The sequence below is a fragment of the Talpa europaea genome (assembly GCF_964194135.1).
Source record: "Talpa europaea genome assembly, chromosome: 12".
Lineage (NCBI taxonomy): Eukaryota > Metazoa > Chordata > Mammalia > Eulipotyphla > Talpidae > Talpa > Talpa europaea.
Window position 1 is genome coordinate 32,487,991 of NC_140079.1, and position 21,274 is coordinate 32,509,264.

General features: G+C 48.7%; 1 protein-coding gene across 1 annotated transcript in view; it reads left to right on the forward strand.

The window, feature by feature from the left end:
- LOC311182392 (beta-galactosidase-1-like protein 2) overlaps window positions 1-21,073 on the forward strand; it is a gene marked incomplete at both ends in the record, with an annotated part of 40,057 nt that extends 18,984 nt beyond the window's left edge. The window contains 14 exons of the mRNA XM_084251142.1: window positions 2,016-2,108; window positions 4,713-4,794; window positions 9,807-9,877; window positions 13,184-13,268; window positions 14,509-14,646; window positions 15,247-15,327; window positions 15,712-15,818; window positions 16,392-16,532; window positions 16,878-16,949; window positions 17,216-17,294; window positions 19,399-19,486; window positions 20,102-20,213; window positions 20,578-20,694; window positions 20,987-21,073. Of these exons, the coding sequence (XP_084107268.1) occupies window positions 2,016-2,108; window positions 4,713-4,794; window positions 9,807-9,877; window positions 13,184-13,268; window positions 14,509-14,646; window positions 15,247-15,327; window positions 15,712-15,818; window positions 16,392-16,532; window positions 16,878-16,949; window positions 17,216-17,294; window positions 19,399-19,486; window positions 20,102-20,213; window positions 20,578-20,694; window positions 20,987-21,073 (1,353 nt within the window). The remainder of the gene's footprint in view (window positions 1-2,015; window positions 2,109-4,712; window positions 4,795-9,806; window positions 9,878-13,183; window positions 13,269-14,508; window positions 14,647-15,246; window positions 15,328-15,711; window positions 15,819-16,391; window positions 16,533-16,877; window positions 16,950-17,215; window positions 17,295-19,398; window positions 19,487-20,101; window positions 20,214-20,577; window positions 20,695-20,986) is intronic.
- Window positions 21,074-21,274: the final 201 nt, after the last annotated feature.

Genomic DNA, 21,274 nt, shown 5'->3' on the forward strand with positions numbered 1-21,274 from the left:
TTGCATAAATATTCTTTAGGGATATTGGCCTTTATTTTTCTTGGGGTCTTTTCTATGGTTTTGGTGACACTGGGCTTATGGAATGAGTCTGGCAGTGTTCCCTATTCTTCAGCTATTTTACAAGAGTTGAGCAGGACTAATGTCAATCTCCTACTAGTCATAATCTAGTCAGAGTTTTTGCTTTTTCAGATTCAGATCTGATACATAAGGCATTTCTGGTGTTTGTTTCATCCTGGTCATCCAGTTTGTTGATCATATTCCTCTCTTATGATCCATTTTATTAAAATTGGGAGCAACATCTATTTTTTTCTTGAAATTTTTACTTAATTGAGCTTCTTTCTGCTTTTTGAAATCACTCTAACTACTTTTGTTGGTCTTTTCAAAGAACCAACTCTTGACTTTGTTGATTTGTCCTGCTGTTTTCCTATCTCTATTTTTATTTTTATTTATTTTTTTCTCCCCGCCCCCCATTCTCTATTTTTATCTCTGCTCTAATCTTTATGATTTCCCTCATCTGCTAACTTTGCACTTGTTTCTCTTTTTCTAATCCTTTAAAATGAAAGGATTGCTTATTGATTTGAGCTACTTTGGTGCATCCCATAAGTTTGCTATGTTGTATTTTCATTTTAATTCATCTCAAGAAAATTTCTGACTTCCCTGTGATTTCTTCTTTGAGCCACTGGTTGTTTAAGAGTGTGCTAATTTCCACTTATTTGAGAATTTTCCAGTTTCTTTCTGTTGTTGGTTTCTAGTTTCATTCTATTGTAACTAGAGAAAACATTTTGAATGACTTCAATCTTTTAAATTTTTGAATGAGTCATGTTTTCCTATTTCTTTGTATGTCTTTTTTTTTTTTTTTTAAATTGGGTGTTTGGAAACAGTTACCTCTCCCAGTCTTTGCAGATTGGTGGATCTTCATAATTTAGTGGTCTCCTGATCAACTTGGGGTGAAGACTTTAAGATCTCTCCAGATATTTTCTGGGCATATATATATATTTTTTTTTCAACTCCCCCTGGATGATTTATGCAAAGAGTCTCACCCCAGCTTCTTCTTGGAGTCTTATATAGTCTATGGTATTCTGCTGCCCGTCATCCCTTGTGTCCAGGTGTCCTGGAACCTGTCGTCCCCTGAAGTTTTCATGTGCTATGACCCACTTCTGCCTTCCACGGCTTCCAATCTGAGATTGAACCTATACTGACTTTTCCTGTCTGAGTTCCAAGTCATATGAGATAGAAACTAGTCCACTGGGAAGCCCACAGAACATTGCAAACAAGTTCCATTTTGATCCTTGAGTCCCGAGGGAGGGAACTGGTAATTGGGATGCTTCCTTCTGATGACACCATGCTATACCAGGGAGGGTGGGGCAAAGGTGAGCAAAAACACCATGAAATTTCCGGCCATTTTGAATGAGAGTTTTTCTTCACTGAGCAGTCACTGTTGCTTGGACATTTGACTAGTGTCCAGAACTCCCACAAAGCTATTTTAGTCTGTAGTTGTTTATGTGATGTTTTCATGGGGGAATGAGGATCTGTAGCTTCATACTCCATGTCTTGCTGATGTCATTCTCAATTACATTTCAAACCTTTTCAATCTTTTGTTTTCTTTCTTTCTTTTTTTTTTCAAAAATTTATTTCACTTATTTATGCATATAAGAACTGAGCTGTAGGCCATGGGTGGTGGCGGGGGTGGGGGAGAGGGTGAGGGAATTCACCAGAGACAGAGTGGGGAGCAGAACAGGTGGATCTACTGAAATACACTGCTGAAGAGAGCAGTGGGCAAGACAGGAGAGGCCTGCCATGTGGGTTAGCACCCTGGCTGGGGATTGAACTTGTGCAACAGTGGCTGCGGATAGCTTCATAGTGCTGAGACTTAACGCCTTGCACCCCCAGGGAGGCTCTCAATCTTTTGTTTTCAAATGTGATGTTTTGCTAGTAATTGGTGATAGGCACGGTGAACTCAGATCGTTCAGTTCACACTACAAACTCAACTTCTGACTGTTTATCTTTTTCCCCAGTATAAGCATGGAGGACCCATCATTGCTGTGCAGGTGGAGAATGAATATGGTTCCTATAACAAAGACCCTGCCTATATGCCTTATATCAAGAAGGTGAGGTCATCTCTACATTTCTTCATAGGTCTTCCTCTGGGGTGTATTATGGGCTCTGATGTGACACGTGTGTCTAGTACTTTACTCATGTTATTACCACATCTCCCAGCACCATTTATTAATGAGTGAGTCCCTTCTCTATGCTTTTATTTCAACAGGTCATCACTTATTAAGCCTTTACTGATAGGGTATAATTTGGGATTTCAGTATACACATGGCATTGCAGGGGCCCAGAGTAAAGGGGTTGGCTTCAGGGAGTGGTGATGGTTAGAGACTACTTTCACACCTGCATCTAAAACAGCGGTTTCCTGCTTTGGCTACACACTGACTTTTTCTGGTGAATTTGAAAATATTCCCATGCCTGGGCTATATACCATGGCGATTAAATAAGAATCTTTGGGATGTTACTTAGTTATCAGATCCTAATGAGTAGGTGAGGTTGAGAACCACTGCTTTAACATATGGCAGATCAGGGGCTAAAGTAATGCTCAGAAGAACAGGCTAATAGTCTGGTTTCTGTATCTTAGTAACCAAGACTTTGACTACATGCCTTAATTTTCCTAAACCTCATTCTCTCTTCTATTAAAGAACTAATGAGAGTAATTGCCTATGTGAATTGTGCATCTATATGAGGCCACATGACTCAGTACTGTTCTAGTACACAGTAAATATTTAATAAGACTTGGTTAGAATCATAGGCATTAATTTGGGGGTATAGAGAAGGTTCAGCCAGGGTGGAGAAACATTAGGTGGCCTCACTGAATCCAGCCAATTAAAACTTCTTTGGTTTGATCTTTGGTGTCCTGGGCAGCATGTCTGGAAATTATTTCAGTCTTTGTAAACTGGTTGACCAAGGCTCAGTGCTCCAGCTCGAACATAACACTCTTACCCCTCCTCACTTACAGACAGCCCCATGTGAAGGGAGCAAGACAGCTTCTAGGAAGAGGGTCATTCCCAATGCTGGACAGAGGGGAGTTCAGTTCTAATGTCAAGCCCAGCCACGGCCTCAGTGGGACCACACCTACTGCTTCATCTTTTTGATTCACTAGAAAAATCCCAGACTGGAGAGCTTCTCTTGCTCTACCTCATTCCCTCAGACTCTTGGGTGCTTGGGCTTCTCCTGCAGGTGCTTTCTGGATCACTGAGCGGCAGGAAAGGAGAGGGAAACTTTCCTGGTCAGTCCCACTTCCCTGGTCTCTGAGAAAGGGCTGTCCTGTGAGACAGGAGCCTGCTCTTGGGGGTATTCCCCTTCTGAGCTGCCATGTGACTTCTGGGGTGTGCACATGCAGATACCATCAGCATAGGATAACATTGGATAGGTTACCTCCTTTCTGTGTACCTCAGTTCATCATGTGTACCATGGGGGCAGATGTCTTTCTCCAGACTTCTGCCTGGAAATGCAGTGAGAGATGACACAGGCTTTAACTTTACTCTGCAGACTGCAGGTGCCAGGGAAGTAGTAATATCCGTTCTAGTGTGCAGTCAGGACGCTGTGAAAAGTCAGGTGTGGATAGTGCTCTGGAGGATGGGTACTGTCCACCCACACACCTTCCCGACTCACAGTGCTGCATGGGCAGGTAGCATCCTAAGCAGACTTTGTTGGACCGCAGAGGACGCTTGGTGGGAGAGCTGCGAGGAGGTGGGCCCAGGGCTTTCGGTAGGAATTCCACTTGGCCAGATGCATTGCAGTCCTGCACCTGCTGTGATTCCTGAGAACTGGGTCCCTCTGTTCTCACCCACCTGCCTCTGGGATTAGACATGAGTTTTATTCACCCGCCAGATTATCTATCTCTCAGCCTCCCCTGTTTCCTAAATAATTTGGTTGAAATAAGCAATCTTGTCATAATGTCTGAGGGGAAAAGTCTAGGGAAATCCTCCTTGTTGAGGTTTCTGACCCAAAAGAGTGTGCAGCCCATTGGCGGCAAAGTCTTTGGGTTCAGGTCCATGCTGGCTCATTAGCTCTCAGCCAGTAACACTTTATCCAGCTCTCCGGGTAATAACTTTGTGAGGACTGAACAGGAGAGTTATGTAAAGTGCTTAGCAGAAGGCCTGGCTCGACTGTGCATGCTCCATAAATGGTAGCACTTGGTGGAGCTGCAAAGTGGTTCTTGCCCCTCAGCACAATGGTGTATTCTCCCACTTCTTCATCTTTTGACTTATGTCCATCAAGGAGTGCTTCCTGTTCCACTGGGTGCGGGCAGGACCCCAGGGCATGTGACTGCCTGGCTGCTGTCCAGAGCTCATCCTAGCCCATGTGGGAAGGGGCTGGCTGCTTGCTCCTGGCATGGCTAAAGGGGGGCTGTCCTGAAGGCCCTGACCACCCAGGAGCCCTGCAGTTAGTTTCCATGACAGCACAGCACCTGGTCTTGCTGAGCCGCCTCTGGGTCTGGGAACTGCAGACTGGCCAGACCCTGCCGCTGCCCCAGCTGCACTTCCACCTGATAGGAGCTTGCTGGAATATGGTGAGCAGACAGGGAGTCTCTCTCCTTTTTCTGCAGAGAAATGAATGCTTTATTTTGAACCTCTTCCCTTCTTTTGCATTCCCCACTGGATGATATGGTTTGAGGAGTGGCAGACTTTGACATGTCTTATTTCCTGCCGCAGGCCTTAGAGGACCGGGGCATTGTGGAGCTGCTCTTGACCTCAGACAACAAGGACGGCCTGAGCAAGGGGTTTGTGGATGGAGGTACCTGCATGGAAGCCATGTGGGGGGCTGGGGTGGGGCAGGGCCCTGGCCTGACTGGGGACTGTGCATGCTCCTTCAGACCAGCCAGAGCCACCAGCCAGAGCTCTCCATTGCTCATTCTCCCACTTACATGGCTCTGGGCCCTGAGGCACTGGCTTCAGAGTGTTGGAGAGTCTGCGTCAGAGAGATTTGTCACAGCCTGCTCCGGAGCTGGCCTCCCCTTTCTGCTAAACACCCGGGACCCTGGCAGTGTGCTACAGACTGCAGGATGTAGAAACAGTGAGCTGGGCACCTCAGAAGCTCTCTGAATGTATAGAAAGGGGACTGTGCAGAGGGAGCCTGGGCATCCTGTTAGGATCCTGTGGCTCATTCAGATCCTGCCCAGATTGTAGAGATAACTGACCAGTCACGCCACAGTCTGTGAAGCCCCCCTGTGATGGACAGTTGGCTGGGCAGTGAGAGTCCAGTGGTAACTAGGGCGCTCCAATCCCCTTCCTCTGCTTCTCCCTGGTATGCCCACACCTGTCACTCAGCCCCTTTTCTCACCTACCTGCTGGCATTGCTCCAGCAACATCCCCTTCTTCCTGTACCCTCCAGTTGCTCTTGCTACTGGATCACCTTCTGGCCCACTGCCCTGTCCAGAGGCTGCTCTGTATTTCTCTGCTTCGCTTTCACTAAGTGTCCACCTGTCCACTGGGGCTTCCCCAGTCCCTTCCCCGCACCTTCTCTCCTAAGCCGTGGCCAGCACATTACTACCCTCACCACCCACTGACATGGCTTTGGAAATTTCATTTTTTTATTAATTTTAATTTTTTTCCTCACCACCATCTTTTATATCCCTTGGCCATCTCTCTCCACCCCCCCCACCTCAGAGTCCTCGGGGTGTTTATTGAGGTCCACTCATTTTCAAAGTGTGTTTATGTTATCAAATTGTCAGCTATGTAAAGGTCCAGTCTTTGTTTTTAATATCCTGACTCATTTTACTATCCGTAATTTTCTCAAACTTCCTCCATTTTGTTAAAATGGCTGTATTTCATCCTTTCTTATGACCGTATAATACTCCAGGTGTGGACATGCCACAACTTCTTGGTCCAGTTGTCCACTGATGGACATTCAGGCTGCTTCCATGCCCTAGTTACTGTAAACATTGCTGCTGTGAACATTGTGGAACACGTGGGGTTTTGTTTTGATGGTTTCATATTCTTTGGATATATGTCTAAAAGTGAGATTGCTGGGCCATAGAGTATTTCTATTTTAGTTTTTAAGGTCAGTCTAGAAATTACTTCTCATAATGGTATGTGCTGGGCACCAGTTCACATTCCCACCAACAGTATAATAAGGTTCCTTCTTCTCTGCATTCTCTCCAAAACTCGTTGGTTTTTTTTTTTTAAATATGTTTCTTCCTCACTGGTGTGAGATGGAATCTGCATCTCTTACTAGATGTGATGATGAATCTGCATCTCTTACTAGATTTCCTGTTGGTATCTGCTGCCCATTTAATAATTGGGTTATTTGGTTCTTTATTCTTCCCAGCACCCATTCAAAATTGCAGCGTCTCCTTGCCTCACTCATTCCTTCTGCCTTGTTTTATTTTGGCCTTCAAACAATCCAGGCAGTTCTTTGTTTTTCACCTGATTCTCCACCATGGTAAGCTCTGTGCAGGCCTGGACTCTGACTGGTTCAGTGCTCTGTGCGGTTTTCATAAGGAAAGGCTGGCAGGTGACCCTGGGTATCTGCTGGATCCTGTGAACTCTTCTACCTGCCTGCCTCTCTCTGCTACAGTGCACACTGCTGCTTTGTTCCTGCTCCGTTTCCCTCCGAGATCAAGGACTTTCATCTCTGCAGCCCGAGGCCAGCGCTTGGCGTGGGACAGGCAGCCAAGGATGAGGAATGAATGAGTGGGAGAAGGCTGGGGACCCAGGGGAGGTGGTGAGCCCAGGCCACAAAGCCGGAGTCCGGAGTGCCAGCCGCTATTCCTGTCCTTTCCACGCGGTGGCACTGTCCCTTCGAGGATGCTCCCGGGGCCTCTCCTCAGCCCCACACCCCCAACTACTGGGCTCCCGCCAGCTGCTGTGCCCTGGAGGGCTGTGGCGGTGCTTGCAGCTGAGGCCCCTTTGGGGCTGGTGCACACTTTGAGCGTATCGGGGTGTCATGCGGAGGACAACCTCGCGTGGGTGGATGCTGGGAGACCCCAAGCACCCTCTGGTCCCCGTGCACCCCGCCACGCCCCTTCCACAGCAGGCTCCCCTCACCTCCCACCCTCACCCAGCACACATCTCACCTCCTGAGCCTGCTGCCTGGAAGGGTTTATTCTCAATTAATCTAAAATGTAATGGAAGCAACACATTCATAAAGTCCAAGTCGTCATGGAAAGTGCTTGTAAAGAAATAGTGTCCCCCCACTCGCCAGGAACGACCATTTTGAACTCTTGTACTTTTTCCTCGTTAATTGTTTCCATAATTGTAAGTAACATGCATAAAGAACTCTACTTATCGATTTGAAAATCTGTCTACTCCGCGTTCGGTTGAGGATTGAGCTCTTTACGCGCGCCTGTTGTGGCTTTCCTGTCCCATGGCAGGATCTGGATGGCAGGATCTGTAGGGTCCAGGGCGCAGGGGGCTCAGCGGGGCGGCCTGGATTCAGCGGGCGGCTCCTTTGCGTTCCGCTGCATCTTCACTCAGCGGATTTTGCCCCTTTATTTTTCTTTTCATCGCGTCTCTTTTCTCCTTCCCGCCCTTCTTTCTCTTTTAAAGAATGCTTTACCAAAGACCCCCCAAATGCCTATCCTTGTGTTCTTCAAATGCTTGTCTGCCAGATTCTTTATCAAGTCTGAGGTCTGCACTATCTCTGCCCTGACCTGCGTAGGATCTGCTCACAGTTGTCACCTGCTGCTGAGCTTGGCGTCCCCTGCTGCACTGCTGCCTCCTGGGACTTGAAAGCCATTCCTCTGTGATTTGCTAGGGGGAAGGACAATGACAGTCTGGTTCCTGATCCTTTTTGTATGTGCTGGGCTTATTATTTCTTCCTCTCTCTCTTGTTTCTAGAAATTCTTAGGATTTCTTTTATTTCTTTTACATCCTAGGTATTCTGGTATTTCACAATGATGCCCTTTGTGTGAGGCTTTCTCTCCTTCTGGACACTTCTGTGGGTCACTTAAATTGCAATGGCTCTGCCCATCAATGGTGGGAAATGTGGTCATCCTGCTCTCTGATGTGCCTTCCCCTCTTTTCTCTGATCTTTTGTTCATTCCTATTATTTGTGGGTTGGCCTCTGTATGGATCTTCTAAGTCCCTTATCTTTAAACTTAAAAAAAAAAAAAAAAACCTCTTTGCCCTATAGCTGTACTTTCTGAGTACTCCCTCAGTTTTTATCCTCCAATCCTTCTGTTATTTTCTTGCTCATGCTTTTTGGTGAATATATTTTTCTCTGTAGTGTGTGCCTTTTTTTCCCCCTGTATACTGTCTTATCTCTCTTGAGGTTATTTTATTTTAAATATATTTATTCTGCTCAGTCTTCCATGTGAAGATGGACTTGACTCAGCATTGTAAGGAGGAGACATTAAATGACTGACCACTTGGGAGCTGATTGTGAGGAAAGTGACAGGTGTGTTTCTCTGGGTGGAGTGGGGTGATGGCAGTCTATTTCAGTGAGGGAGACCTACATGCCAGTGTTTGGAGATACAGCCGTTAGTTCTCTCAAGTGTTCCTGGGATGACTCTCTTTCTGGAAGCAGACAGAGGATTGGACAGGAACCATTTGTTCAGATTGTTCCCCCACCCATGTCTTTCTTCCCACCTCTCACCCCACATTAGCCATGTCCCATCCCTCCACTCTGGTTGCTGGGGCTCAGCTTTACAACTCTTGGTCCCCTGAAGGAATGGAGATTGGTGGGGAGGGGACTGGCATCCTGCTCAGTGCCCCTGATGTGGGGAGGCTTCAGGCGGCAAGTAGAAAGTTGGTTGTAACTTCTTACATTCTCCCAGGCCATTTACCCATGTACCACCCCTTGTCAGTCTCCCAGAATTTTCTTGTAACTTCATCTCTGCTATGTTCCCTCTGTAGTTCTTTTTATGGCCTTTTCATTATTTTATTTTTGTGGCGTCAGGAAATAGGTGCTGTGTTCAGCTAGCCATGCCTGTCTCACTGACCTCTGAGATTTCTGCCTGGTCTATTTTCAAGGGCTCCTGCTTTAGGTGAGCAGGGGTCTGGATGTACAATCTTAGCTCAGTGGATGATTGAATGATGGTGACAGGACAGGATGATGGGTCAGTGTCACAGGGGCCAGTGGCTGCAGCCGTATTCTGCTTTTAAGCGTGTGTGACCTTAGACCAGTGATTTAACCTCATGAGGCCTCAGCTCTTACTCTATTGTTTCAAATCATTGGTCATCAGGGAATGATGTCAGAGTGGCCGGCTTGCAGGGCCAGCTTGGTTTCCAGTGAATAGCTTGGTTCCAGGTGAACAGCTGAGGGACTTCAGCACCAGGTTCTGCCTCTGGGGTAGGCCAGGGCTCCATGGCCATTGATCAAATGTAGTGCATCTTCTCAGACAAACATTGTGCCAATCAGGAAGCGATTTAAAATATCATTTTAAATTAAAAAATGAACACACTGTGGTGTAGAAATAGAAAATGAGCCCTCATCTAAGAAATAAAAGGTTAGTCTTCATTTAGATCTTTACTCTGCGCTGTTTGCTTGAGGTACAAAGTTTAGATCACATTCTGGGCCCCTACAAAAGAAAAATGAACAGGAATGCAAACTCTGGTCATAAAAAGTATGGTTGAGGACAAATGCTCAGTGGTTGCTTACAGTTCCGTAGGTCTATGCTGAGCGGTGGGATGTCTATGGGACAAGGTACTCTCCTTACATTGGGGGGCTTCACTGTCTTTGTGGGGGGCACACAACTTTGCAATCAGTTCATTTGTTTTGTTGGTGGGGTGAGAAAGGTGTGGGGGTGATTCAGAAACTCTTCCTGTTTACAGTGATTCTGTTTCTCTTTTCTCTTTCATGCCCAGTGCTGGCCACTATCAACTTACAGTCACTACAAGATCTGCAGGTTCTAACCACCTTTCTTCTCGGTGTCCAGGTGAGTCTACCCAGGTGGAGCTGTCAGCTTGCTTGGTCTGACTGTAGGGGTTCCTAGGGCCAGGCCGGAGCTCTGTGGGAAAGTTCAGTGTATTGGAGGTGCTTGTGCATGTGCTTGTCTCAGGGCTCCTTGCTGCAGAGGGAAGGACACTGGCTCACAGCCCCTTTGTGCTGCAGATCCCAACCACTGCACCTTGGGGTGAGGGAAGCAATGTAGGAGTTGGCTCTGAAGGGTGCTGTGGAAGCTGATGCAGGGATGAGACTTCTTGCTTCTTGGGAAAGCAGCTCTGCTTGGTGTGCCCATGGGGCCTCTTTACTAGAATTTGCTGACCCAGCTAGCCCCAGACTGTTGAATTTGGGCCTAATGGACTGAGGGAAGAAACCCTTCCCTGCCCTGTCCGGTATATGTCTGACCTAAACCCTCAGGTCTTAGGAAGGTTGATGTTGGGCCTCCCCAGTGGTGCAGTGGTTGAGTGCTGGGCTGCGAAGCTGCCTGCAGCTTCTGCAGTGCCGGTTCGATCCCTGGCCTCAGGCGAGGGTCCCATAAGGCGCACAGACCTCTCCTGCCGCGCCCGTTGCTCCCCTCAGCAGTGTACTTCGTCAGTCTGCCTGCTCTGCTCTCCACTCTGGCTCTGGTGAATTCTCGCACCCTCCCACACTTCTGACTGCACCCAGTGCTTATATAAATAAATAAATAAATCTTTAGGGGGAAAAAAAAAGGAAGGTTGATGTCATCAGCAAGACTTGGAAGCTGGGTCTTTTCAAGGGTAGAAGCAGAGAAGAGTTTCTGGATGTGTTTCAACATCCATCAGGGTGATGGGAATTCACACCACATCCTATTCTCGTTGATTTCTCTTTTCTCAAGTCCATGTGGCCTCAGGAGATAGATGTGACCTGCCCAGCATTTGCAGCCTGCTCACAGAACTGAAAGACCCTGCCCTCACCATGTCTGGTGAAGAGTGCGATGTACATCAGCAGGGAGTGCTGATGTAGGCCTCAACCCCTGGTGTTTGTGTCACCATGAGTAGGTGCCTGTGGAGGTGCTGGGGCTGCTCTGCATGCCAGCTGTTCATTTTGTAGACCAGAGGTGGTATCCTAAGACACAGCAACATGAGGTCACCTTGCAGTGTGAAGCCACTTAGGAAGGGGGTCACCCCTGTGGATGACGTAGCTCCTAGTAGAGCTCAGAGGGAGAGAATGAACATGGAGGTGCCCAGCAGGAGACAGTGGGCTCTGACCAGGCAGATGGGGGGAGAGTTGATGGACACAGGTGGGTTCAGATCCAGTCTCTTCTCCCTCCCTTCCTTCCTCCTTCCTGCCCTTTCCTTCATCCTTCCTCCCTCCCTCATTTATTGTGTGCCTGCTGGGGTTGGGGGGATGAGGCTAGGCCCCTGTGACTCTGCGCTGACTGGGACGATAGGGTCTCTGTCCTTATGGAGGTCATAACCCACTTGGGGAGACATTAAGTAGTCACCCAGTGGCTACATAGGGTTTTGCACTTGCGTGCTGTCCAAGAAGTGTGCGGGGTCCTCTGAGCCACCCCCCGCCCATGCCATGTGAGCTCTCTGTGCTTCTCTTTCCACTTCTGTAAAGTGGGGGTGATGATGGTACCTACGTATGGACTTGTTTGAGAATTAAATGAGAAAATATTTGGAAAGCACCTGGAGCAGCAATCTCCATGTGGCTCCCTCATGGTCCACCTTGCAGAAGCAGCCCCAGCCTTGCAGTTGTGTACCCCAGCAGCTCTTCCTGCCTGCAGATGGCTCTCCTAGAGGCCTTTCTGTCTGCAGTTTGGCGATGTTTGTTTTCCTCCATGAAGGGAGTTTGGATGCTTCCTTGTTTAGATCTGGGGCTCCTTTTAATAGTCAAACTGTCCAGGCCTGGTTCTGCTTCACTTTGGGAGGGGGCAGCACCTTGCTGGCCTTGACATCCATGTCCAGTGATGAAGAGAATCCATGTGAGTGTTTCTTGAGCGCTCTCTAAGTCTTAGTCTAAGCGAGGCACTTTGATGAAGAACTTTACCTGCATGATCTCATTTAATTCTCCCAATAGCCATGTGAGCTGTCTTTACCTTCTTACAGTTGAGGAGACAGACTTGTAGCAGGGATAAAGCACCAGGAAGTGGCAGGTTAGTAGCACAGACCGATCACATGTGGGGCTCCAGCAATTAACTGCACTGTGCACACACTGCCTGGGCCACTGCTGGGCGCCGCCCCCCCCCCCCACCTTGGCCCTGGCACTAGAGTCCAATGAGATGTGGGGCTTAGGATCTACTTCTCTCTTTTTAGTGATATATATGTGGCTCAGTACATTCCCTTCTTGGGAGGCATTTGGCTATAGAGAAAACCACAACACCAGTCTTGCTAAAAAAATTATGGAACTACTTTGGCTTTTCCCCAAGTGTGGTTGGTACCTTCTGTTCAATGGACCATAAATCTGGTCTGATACCTGGGTCAGATTTTATTGCCCTGCATGCGGCTGCCTTGTGTTCAGCAGCCACTAGCAGGAGAGCGCTGAAGTCTCCCTGGTGCAGAGCCTGCAGTTCAGCATATTAGTCCTTATCCTCGCTTGGGTGCGCTGGTGCTTCTGCAAACATGACCGGCCAAGGCATGGTTCTGGGGAGAATCTCTGCATCCCTGGGGCATCTTGTGCCAAAGTCAGTATTCTGAAGTCATGTTTAAGACTTCCTGAACATCCTGGCCCAGGTATGAAGCCAGGGAGCCTCTGTGGTGGAGAGCTGTGCTGTACCTCCCTGACTTTTTGGTCCAATTTTGCAAACTTCTGTTTAAATTAGGCTGGACCTTGAAGCAGGGTTCACTATGTAGCCCTCTGACTCTCCCAGGTAAAGGGAAGCAGTACCTGTGGGATGTGTGTCCACAGCATGCCTCTCAGAAATGGAGTTATCCTGGCTAGATATTCTCCTTCCCTGGAAGAGCAGAGACAAAGCTTGGCATGATCCAGAAAGCAGCCTGTATTGGAAAAGACTGCCAAAGCAGATGCTGAATTCTAATGAAGATCCCAGGGTTTTCTTACTAGCGCTGTGTGCAACTTTAAACTGCAGGGAGTAGCAGGATCTCCTGCCTCTGCTTTGTAGCCCGCCACCCTCTGCCCCTGAAGTGTGGCTGCCAAGGGAGAAGAAGCTGGTACAGGGACATTTGACTTCATCTGCCCTGAGCTTACAGTGGCCCTGAGGCTAGAGGCCAGTAGCTGGGGAAAAGTTGGGAGAACAGAAGGGTGGGGGTTCCCATCTAGGCGGGCCTTCCTCTGTCTCTTTTGGCCGGCTAAATTCTCATTTTGCTGTACCCAGGGGGTTCAGCCCAAGATGGTGATGGAATACTGGACAGGGTGGTTTGATTCATGGGGAGGCCCCCACAACATTCTGGATTCTTCTGGTGAGTGCTCTGCCCTACCTCCACCCAGCACTGTGTTGACCTAGAAGTAAGAATAAGTTCCAAATAGCCTGCTAATTGATGCCAATTAGCTGTAGGGTGCCAGGCTCCAGAGATGATTTGTGTATAATCGTCAGCTCCTGATATTGCAGTCATTTGTCTTGACATTTAGGTGAACTTTTACCATTGCTTTATTATGTTTTTGTAATTAGATAAGTAATGCATGTCTATTGCAAACATTCAGCAAATACAGGAAAGGTATAAAGAAGAAATAAAATCCCAGAGCCCAGAGGAAGCATTTTGAGTTATAAAGTCAAGCTGCTTCTCCATGTGTCCAGACTGAGAGATGGACAAATCTGATGGTATCTGCTCCTTATCACCTGCTTTTCCCAACTAATGACACAGGATGGACAGCTATCTATTAGGTATACATCCCATCACTGTTTTAAAGAATAAGAAGAATCCCATTGTGTTGGTGACTAAACCATACTTTGTTTACCCGGTATCTTGCTGGTGGACACTTACTTAGGTGGTTTCTGGTGGCTTTGTTAACTGAGAACCATTTCGCAAGCAATCTGAACCTCCAGTTTTGCATACCTGGCATATTTTTTCCCCTGTGATATAAATTTCTTAGCAATAGAATTGCCTGGGTGATGCAGTTGTGATATATTTTCACTAATCTCTGTTCAGAAAGATTGTAGCAATTCTTAGCATTTTTAAATGAGAATACTCATTTTCCACAGATTCATCAATACTCTGCATTAAAATAATTTCAAATATTTGCCAATCTGATAGGTCATTGTTCTGTTCATATTTTTTTGACCAGTAGTGAGTCACATGCACACGCGCACACACAGACACCATTTATATTTCTCCTTTAATATTAACTTTTCATGCCACTGGTTCATTCTCCAATAAAGGCAGGACTGAGGAAATGGTCAGAATGATCTCCCTGTATAGGAACTCCTTTCTTTGCATCTTACCCAGTCGAGGAGCATGCCGGGGAGTGGCAGCAGTGCCCTGAGCCACAGGTCTCCCAGCCATTGTCACTGGAGACTTGACACTGATGTCAGTCCAGGCCCCGGGGCCGTGGTTCTGACCCCCCCTCTTCTGGGATTGAAGGACAGAGCAGTGGAGTGAATTTGAGGAGGGAAGGGGAAAGGTGAGAGCCCAAAGTTGACTCAGGGCTTGTCTCAAACCCTAATGCACTCTGCCCATTCCTCTCCCTCCCTACCTCCCGTAGAGGTGTTGAGAACAGTGTCTGCCATCATCGACGCCGGCTCCTCCATCAACCTCTACATGTTCCATGGCGGCACTAACTTTGGCTTCATAAGTGGAGCCATGCACTTCGATCAGTACAAGTCTGATGTCACCAGCTATGGCAAGTAACCCCCATGCTGCTCTCCTGAGGACACCCCAATGTTTGTGGAGCTGGGACTTTTTTTTTTTAATGGAGGGACCTTTAGGGATAGCTTCTGGCACTTGATTGTGAAGGGCCTGGGGCAAATGAGGGTCTTGTCTGGATCCTCGCTTTAAAAGTTCAGAGCATTCAGACACTGGAGTAGATTGACGTAGTGTGAGCTGGATGGGAGGAAGTGAGAGAGGTTCATGGGCTAGAGGAAGAGAAGGGGCTTGGGTGGTGTTGGCAGCTCTTGTGGTGTTTTATAGTAGCTGGTATACATCCGTAACAACTGGTATCTATAGTATCTGGTATCTGCAGTATCTGGTATCTATAGTATCTAGTATCTATAGTAATTGGTATCTATAGTATCTATTATCTGTACTATCTATAGGAACTAGCATCTATAGTATCTGATATCTATAGTAACTGGTATCTTTAGTATCTATAGTATATTGACTGGTAGCTCATACCAAAAGTGTTTTGATCCCCAAGTTTCTGTGACGAGGACCCTGCTGCCCTACCCCACCTTTTCTTTTTCCTTCCACAAGTGACTAGCGACAGTCCACTGGTGTCTTGCAGACTATGATGCGATACTGACAGAGGCTGGGGATTACACAGCCAAGTATGTCAAGCTTCGAGAATTCTTTGGCTCCATCTCAGGTACCTGGCTAACAGAAGACTTTCAAGCACTAACCTGGGCTCTGAAGCCCCTATAAAGTTACTTCCTTACCCCAGTTGATCTGTATGAAGAATGTCCTAGACAGAGATAGGCAAGTTGGTGAGACTGTTTTCATTGTAGTTTGTATTTAGCCAGCTTAGACTTTCCATAGGTGTTGAGACTCCTTGGGGTACAGGGAAGCCCCTGCCTGTCCCCCAGGCATCACTTTCACTGGGGAGTCTGGGCACATTCTGAGAATGTGTTCCTAGTGGCTCCAGGATAGAAGCGCACATGGTCCCTGGAAAAGAGCCAGGGGCTCTCAGGGTGGCTGGAGGAGGCAGTGCTGTCGGGGTCTTCTTGGGATGACTCTCTTGTCTGTGTAGCAGGTGTCCCTCTTCCTCCCCCACCTGACCTTCTCCCCAAGGCTGCATATGAGACTGTGAGACCTGCTCTCTACCTGTCACTGTGGGATGCCCTGCAGTACATGGATGCGGTGAGTGCTGCTGGCGGGGAGCAGGGCTGGGAGGCTCTCCAGACGGGGCCATCGTGGAGGAAGAGAAAACCAGCCCTAGATAGCATCCTCTAACCTGAGAACTCGGCCAAGAGAATTCACTGTAGAGTATGCACTGGGAAGGGACAAACAGCACTTGAAGAAAACCTGGGCAGAGAGGACAGTGAGGAGGCAGGAGAATGGGTGACACCTCCCCTCAAAAGAGGAGATACCTCGTGTAAGCTGACTCTGACCTGTCTACACTAGTAGCCTTACTTCTGTTATGACAACTTAGCTCACCTTTGCATCTCCCTGTCCGAGGCCCTGGAGGCCCAGTCAGTATGATGAGAAGCCTTGAGGACCCTGGAGCTGGACTGACTCTGCATGTGTGCAGTGAGCAGTCAGAACAGAGGCAAATGTGGGCAGCCCCCCTGCCCTGTCTCTGCCCCTCCAGTGTGCTAACCTCCAGGTGGGGCTCTCTGCTCCCCTGCAGACTCCTGGAGGGCTCAAGAAGAGATCACTGCTGTTTTTCTCCTCTGCCTAGCCCCTGCGCCTCCCTGTCTCTTGTCTTTCCAGCCAGTCAATTCCGACAAGCCCGTCAACATGGAGAACCTGCCTGTGAACAATGGGAACGGACAGTCCTTTGGGTACACTCTGTACGAGACTGCGATTGCCTCGTCTGGCGTGCTCAGTGGTCTTGTGTGTGACCGGGGACAGGTAGGACCTTCTCCACTTAATTTTGGGGACCCTGTAGTGATCGAGTCTGCACCACATCTCTGAGTCCCCACCAGTGCTCACGTGTGCAGCTGTCACCAGTGTGTAGAAACTGCCCCTCCCGGTAGGCTGGGCTGTCTATTTCAGCTGTCTTTTTCAGTAATCATGCGCATTCACTTCTCCTCTGTGCCTGGCTAAGCCCTCGTCTTGGTGTCTCACACACACACACCCCCACACACACATGCACACACATGCATACATGCATGTATGCACACACACAGTGTTTGCTCTTTCTCTGCTTAGCCTTCCTGTGGACCCATGGATGCTTTCTGTTTATTCATTGGGCAGGTATTTGTGAACACAGTGTCTATAGGATTCTTGGACTATGAAAAGAGGACGATCGTTATTCCCTTGATCCAGGTTTGTTATCCTGGGGAGCTGGGTGATGACTAGCGCCAGCAGCTTCCTGAACAGGTTAGGAGTCAAAGAGGAAGACCTGGAAGACAGGAGTTTCCCTCACCACAGAGCTGCACGTGGACAGAGGGGCAGAGCCTTGCTCTCTGGTCAGCGGGCACTCTCACTTAGAGCTTAGAGAAGGACCGGGGTTTCATAAAGAAACCCCCAGGTGCAGGTGTGACAGTATTTTGGGTAAGCGGCACCATCATCGACCACTATGTTCCTGGCAGGGTTATACCATGCTGAGGATCTTGGTGGAGAATCGTGGGCGAGTCAACTATGGGGACAATATCGATGACCAGCGTAAAGGTGGGTCCCAGCACGTGTTGAAAGAAGAGCTGCTAATGTTCAGCACATGTCCGACTGTCCCTTCTCCATATAACACACCAGTAGGTCTTAGAAGCTGACTGCAGCGGGGTACAATCATAGAGACTCTTTGAAGGCAATTGAGTCTTGGAGCCCATTGGAGGGAGAGGGTCATGCAGCCCAATAGAGAGAGGGAGTGATGAAGTCCATTGGAGGGACAAGGTCGGGGTCATGGGGTCCATTGGAGGGAGGGGATCATGGAGTCCATTGGAGGGAGGTAGGAGAGGACCTGAGAGGCCTGGCTGGGTTCTGACCACCTCCCCAGTTAACACTGTGTGTGATCCACATGCCAGTGGTAACACACAGGGGACATGGGGCCAGCCTTTCCAGATCCGGGCTACAGTCTGCTTTGGTACAGTGCTGCTTGTTCAGGGTGGTGGTGCATGAGGGGCAAGGAAGAGGATTCCCAGAAATCCAGAAGAGGCATAGGACCCTGCCCTCTTGGGTCACCAACTGAATTTCTGTTCTTGCTCTCCACTGGAACCACTGATGACCTCATCGTGGTGGGAGGAGGCAATGGAGTGTACTGTGAATACGAGGCTCCTAGTGGCGTGGCCCTGGGAACAGACAGCTGATGACTTTATTTGCCCTGGTCTTCTAAACCTTCTTGCTTAAATTGGTCTGTTCCTCTTTAACTGTCTATCAAAATGTGGGTGGTTTCAGGTAAGTTATGAAATATGAACTCAGACAAAATAAATCTCACTGTGGTAAGGAAGACTGGAGGCCTGGCAAGTTTTGTGGGCATTTGGCGTCTTGCAGCAGAAAGTAGCATGTCCCTCCCTCCCCTGCTGGGGAAGCTGAGCGGCCCTTCCACCTGGGGCTTCCCGGATTCTGGGAATCTGCCTTCTCCAGAAGGGCCTTAGAGTAGCTTCGAGTGAGTCCAGGCTTCCTTCCCTTTCCCTTCCCTCTGGGCCTCAGCTTCTCAACACGCAGGAGCTTTCCCTCCAGGCCCATCTTTAGTGGGGGCTGGAAGGGGTGGTCATCCTTGGGCTGTTCCCAGTCTCTCTGCCTGGTTCCTGATCAAAGTCTGCTCTAGACCCTCTGCCGGGCACTGTAAGTCTTAGACCTCCTCCCCAGATGCCTGCACCTGCTGCTCCCCCGTACCTGCAAGTTAAGCATCCTCAGATGCCCCACAGCCTTTTCAATTCCCCCAGCTCATCTAGATCTCACCCTACAGTGCATCAGCTCTGTGATCCAGAGCCCTGGCATAGCCAACCCTGTGCCCAAGACATGAATTAATCGCCATTGAAGTGTGCATGTATCCTCAGACTTAGATACCCAAGTAATATTGCCATCTGTTCACAATTTAAACAGTTTTTTTTTTTTTTTTTTTTTTTTTTGCATAGAAGAACTGGAGTATAGGCCAGCGGTACAGGGGCTGAAAGGATTGACCAGAGACAGAGTGGGGAGCAAAGCAAGTGGATCTACTGAGATACACTGCTTAGAGGAGCAGCGGGTGACACAGGAGAGGTCTGCTGGGTCAGCTCCCTGGCCGGGCACTGAACTTAGGCTGCAGTGGTGATAGCCCTGAGACTTAACCCATAGGCCCATAGGCCATCAGGGAGCCCTAAATACTTTTTTTAAAAGGCCAGGTAGATGATTCCTGATGACTTATTAGGTCTGTGTAGTGTGGGACCCCACTGAAACTGACCTTGAAGTAGGCCAAAACTGCAAACTGCTGTGACTTCTTTGCTCTCTGCCCTTTGGTTTCATTTTATTGTGCTGGAATTCCCAGCCCCCTCAAAGGAGTTCCACTCTTAGAAAGAGGCCAAGACTGTTATAACCCTGATATCCTCAGCTCTGTCCTTGCCCTCCATGATATTCCTTCCTGCTGATCCTAGGGCCTGGCAAATGCCAGTATTATTTATTCTCATCCCCTTTGGGATTTCTGGGAAGGTTACATGCCAAGTGAAGTGGAAAGAGTATGTACTTCTGGACAAATCCTCACTTGAAAGTTCAGAAGTTTTCATATAGGTAACCTGGCCAGTGCCAGGTCAGCTGGCTCCTTGTCATGACCTTGCACATGTTTGCTTGCCTCCTCCCACAGGTATAATTGGAAATATGTATCTGAATGAGTCTCCCCTGAAAAAATTCAAAATCTACAGCTTGGATATGAAAAACAACTTTTTAAAGAGGTGGGTCCCCCACCCCACCTGCTGTTTGTGACTTCTGGGTCATATGCAGCGAGGGCCGGGATGGCGTGGGAAATGTCCTGGCCAGGGCCTTCCTACTCACAGGAGCCACCTCCCACTCCAAGCCAGAGCTGGACTCGTGAGGCAGGGGCGCCCAAGTGCTGGAGCCTGGGGAACGGCTGTGCCACCACCCTGCGGCCACTGCTGTGCCTTGTGAACAGCTGGGGGACTGGGGATATCTATTTTTTTTTAATTTTTATTTATTCATTTTTAACTTTATTTATTTATTTTTAATATATTTTTTACATAATTTTTCATTTTTGCACAATGTACGCATTTTCATCTTGGTTAGAGTCCCCATACAATTCCCACCCCACCCCCCTTATTTTAACTCTACTTCCTCCTCCTCTCCCATCTCCCTGGAGTGTGTCTCTGGTTTATAGTTGCTTGTTGATTTTGATTTTTACTTTAGTATAATTAGTCTTTTTCCTGGCCCTTTATTTAGGTTTTCTAAATTCCTGCTATGATACTTGGGATATCTTTGCAGTAAGATGCAGGACAGAGTCCCAGTCTGAGATAGTTCCCACCTCCCCTTTATGTCCTCCGTTCTGTCCGTAGGTTCACTGCTGGGACATGGAGCCCTGTCCCCGAAGCTCCTACCTTTCCTGCTTTCTTCCTGGGTGCCTTGTCAGTCGCTCTTTCCCCCTCTGACACCTTCATGAAGTTGGAGGTTGGTGACCTTTCCCTGCCTGGATTCTCCATCTGCCTCTCAGAGGCCTTGCTGTAGGAACCCCCTGTGCCCAGCGCTCCACCTGTGCCTTGTCCTCTCTGAAAGGGCCCGGGGCATGGGCTCACAACCCTGGAGACACCTGGTGGTGCTTCCAGGCTCCTGGCTCCCGTGTTCGGTCTGAGCTTGATGCCCGGCCAGGGAGGCACGTGGGAAGGGGAGGTGGAACACCCACCTGTTAAAATATCAGCTCACACGGGTCTCCTGGAGGCCGGTGAGGGTGCCATGGCCTGTGTCTTGTCTTCCTATGTGACTTTATACTCCTGACTTCTGAGGCTGATTAACAGCTTTCCTATTCTGCTTAAAGGGTTGGGAGAAGGGAGTTGTATTCGTCAACGGCCAAAACCTTGGCCGCTACTGGAACATTGGACCTCAGGAGACCCTCTACCTCCCAGGTGCCTGGTTGGACCAAGGCATCAATCAGGTGGGAGTACTTGCAGCCCCTTCTTTCTCTTTTCTTTGGGACCCCCTTCTTGTCCCTGTCTCCCCGGTGTCACATGTTTCCCTGGGCTGCCCTTAGTCATGTCTGTTAAAGCCAGTTAGGGCAGCAGAGAGGACACACTTTGGTCACCCCCTTGGGTAGTCCTCTTAAGCACTGGTGAGTTATGGGTGCCTGTCTGCCAGCCTGGCCCCCCACCGCTTCTCTGAAGGCCCCCTCAGCTGACTACAAGATAAACCTGGGCTGCATTCATGAGCTACCCTCTTCCCTCTCCCAGGTCATTGTTTTTGAGGAGAAGATGGCAGGCCCTATAATACAGTTCACGGAGACACCCCACCTTGGCCGGAACCAGTACATTAACTGAGCGCCACCACCAGCGCCCCCAGGTGGCAGGATGCAGGAGTGCGGCCTCTTTTCCTGGACCAGAGGCCTGGTGCTGCTTCTCTGGACCCTCCCCTTGGGAGTTTCCTTTAGTAGCAACCTCAGGGAGCCACGGGCTAACTAACCTCTATCCACTGCTTTAGCTCAAGACTCTAAACCCGGGAGAGCTGAAGAAGAGGTGAGA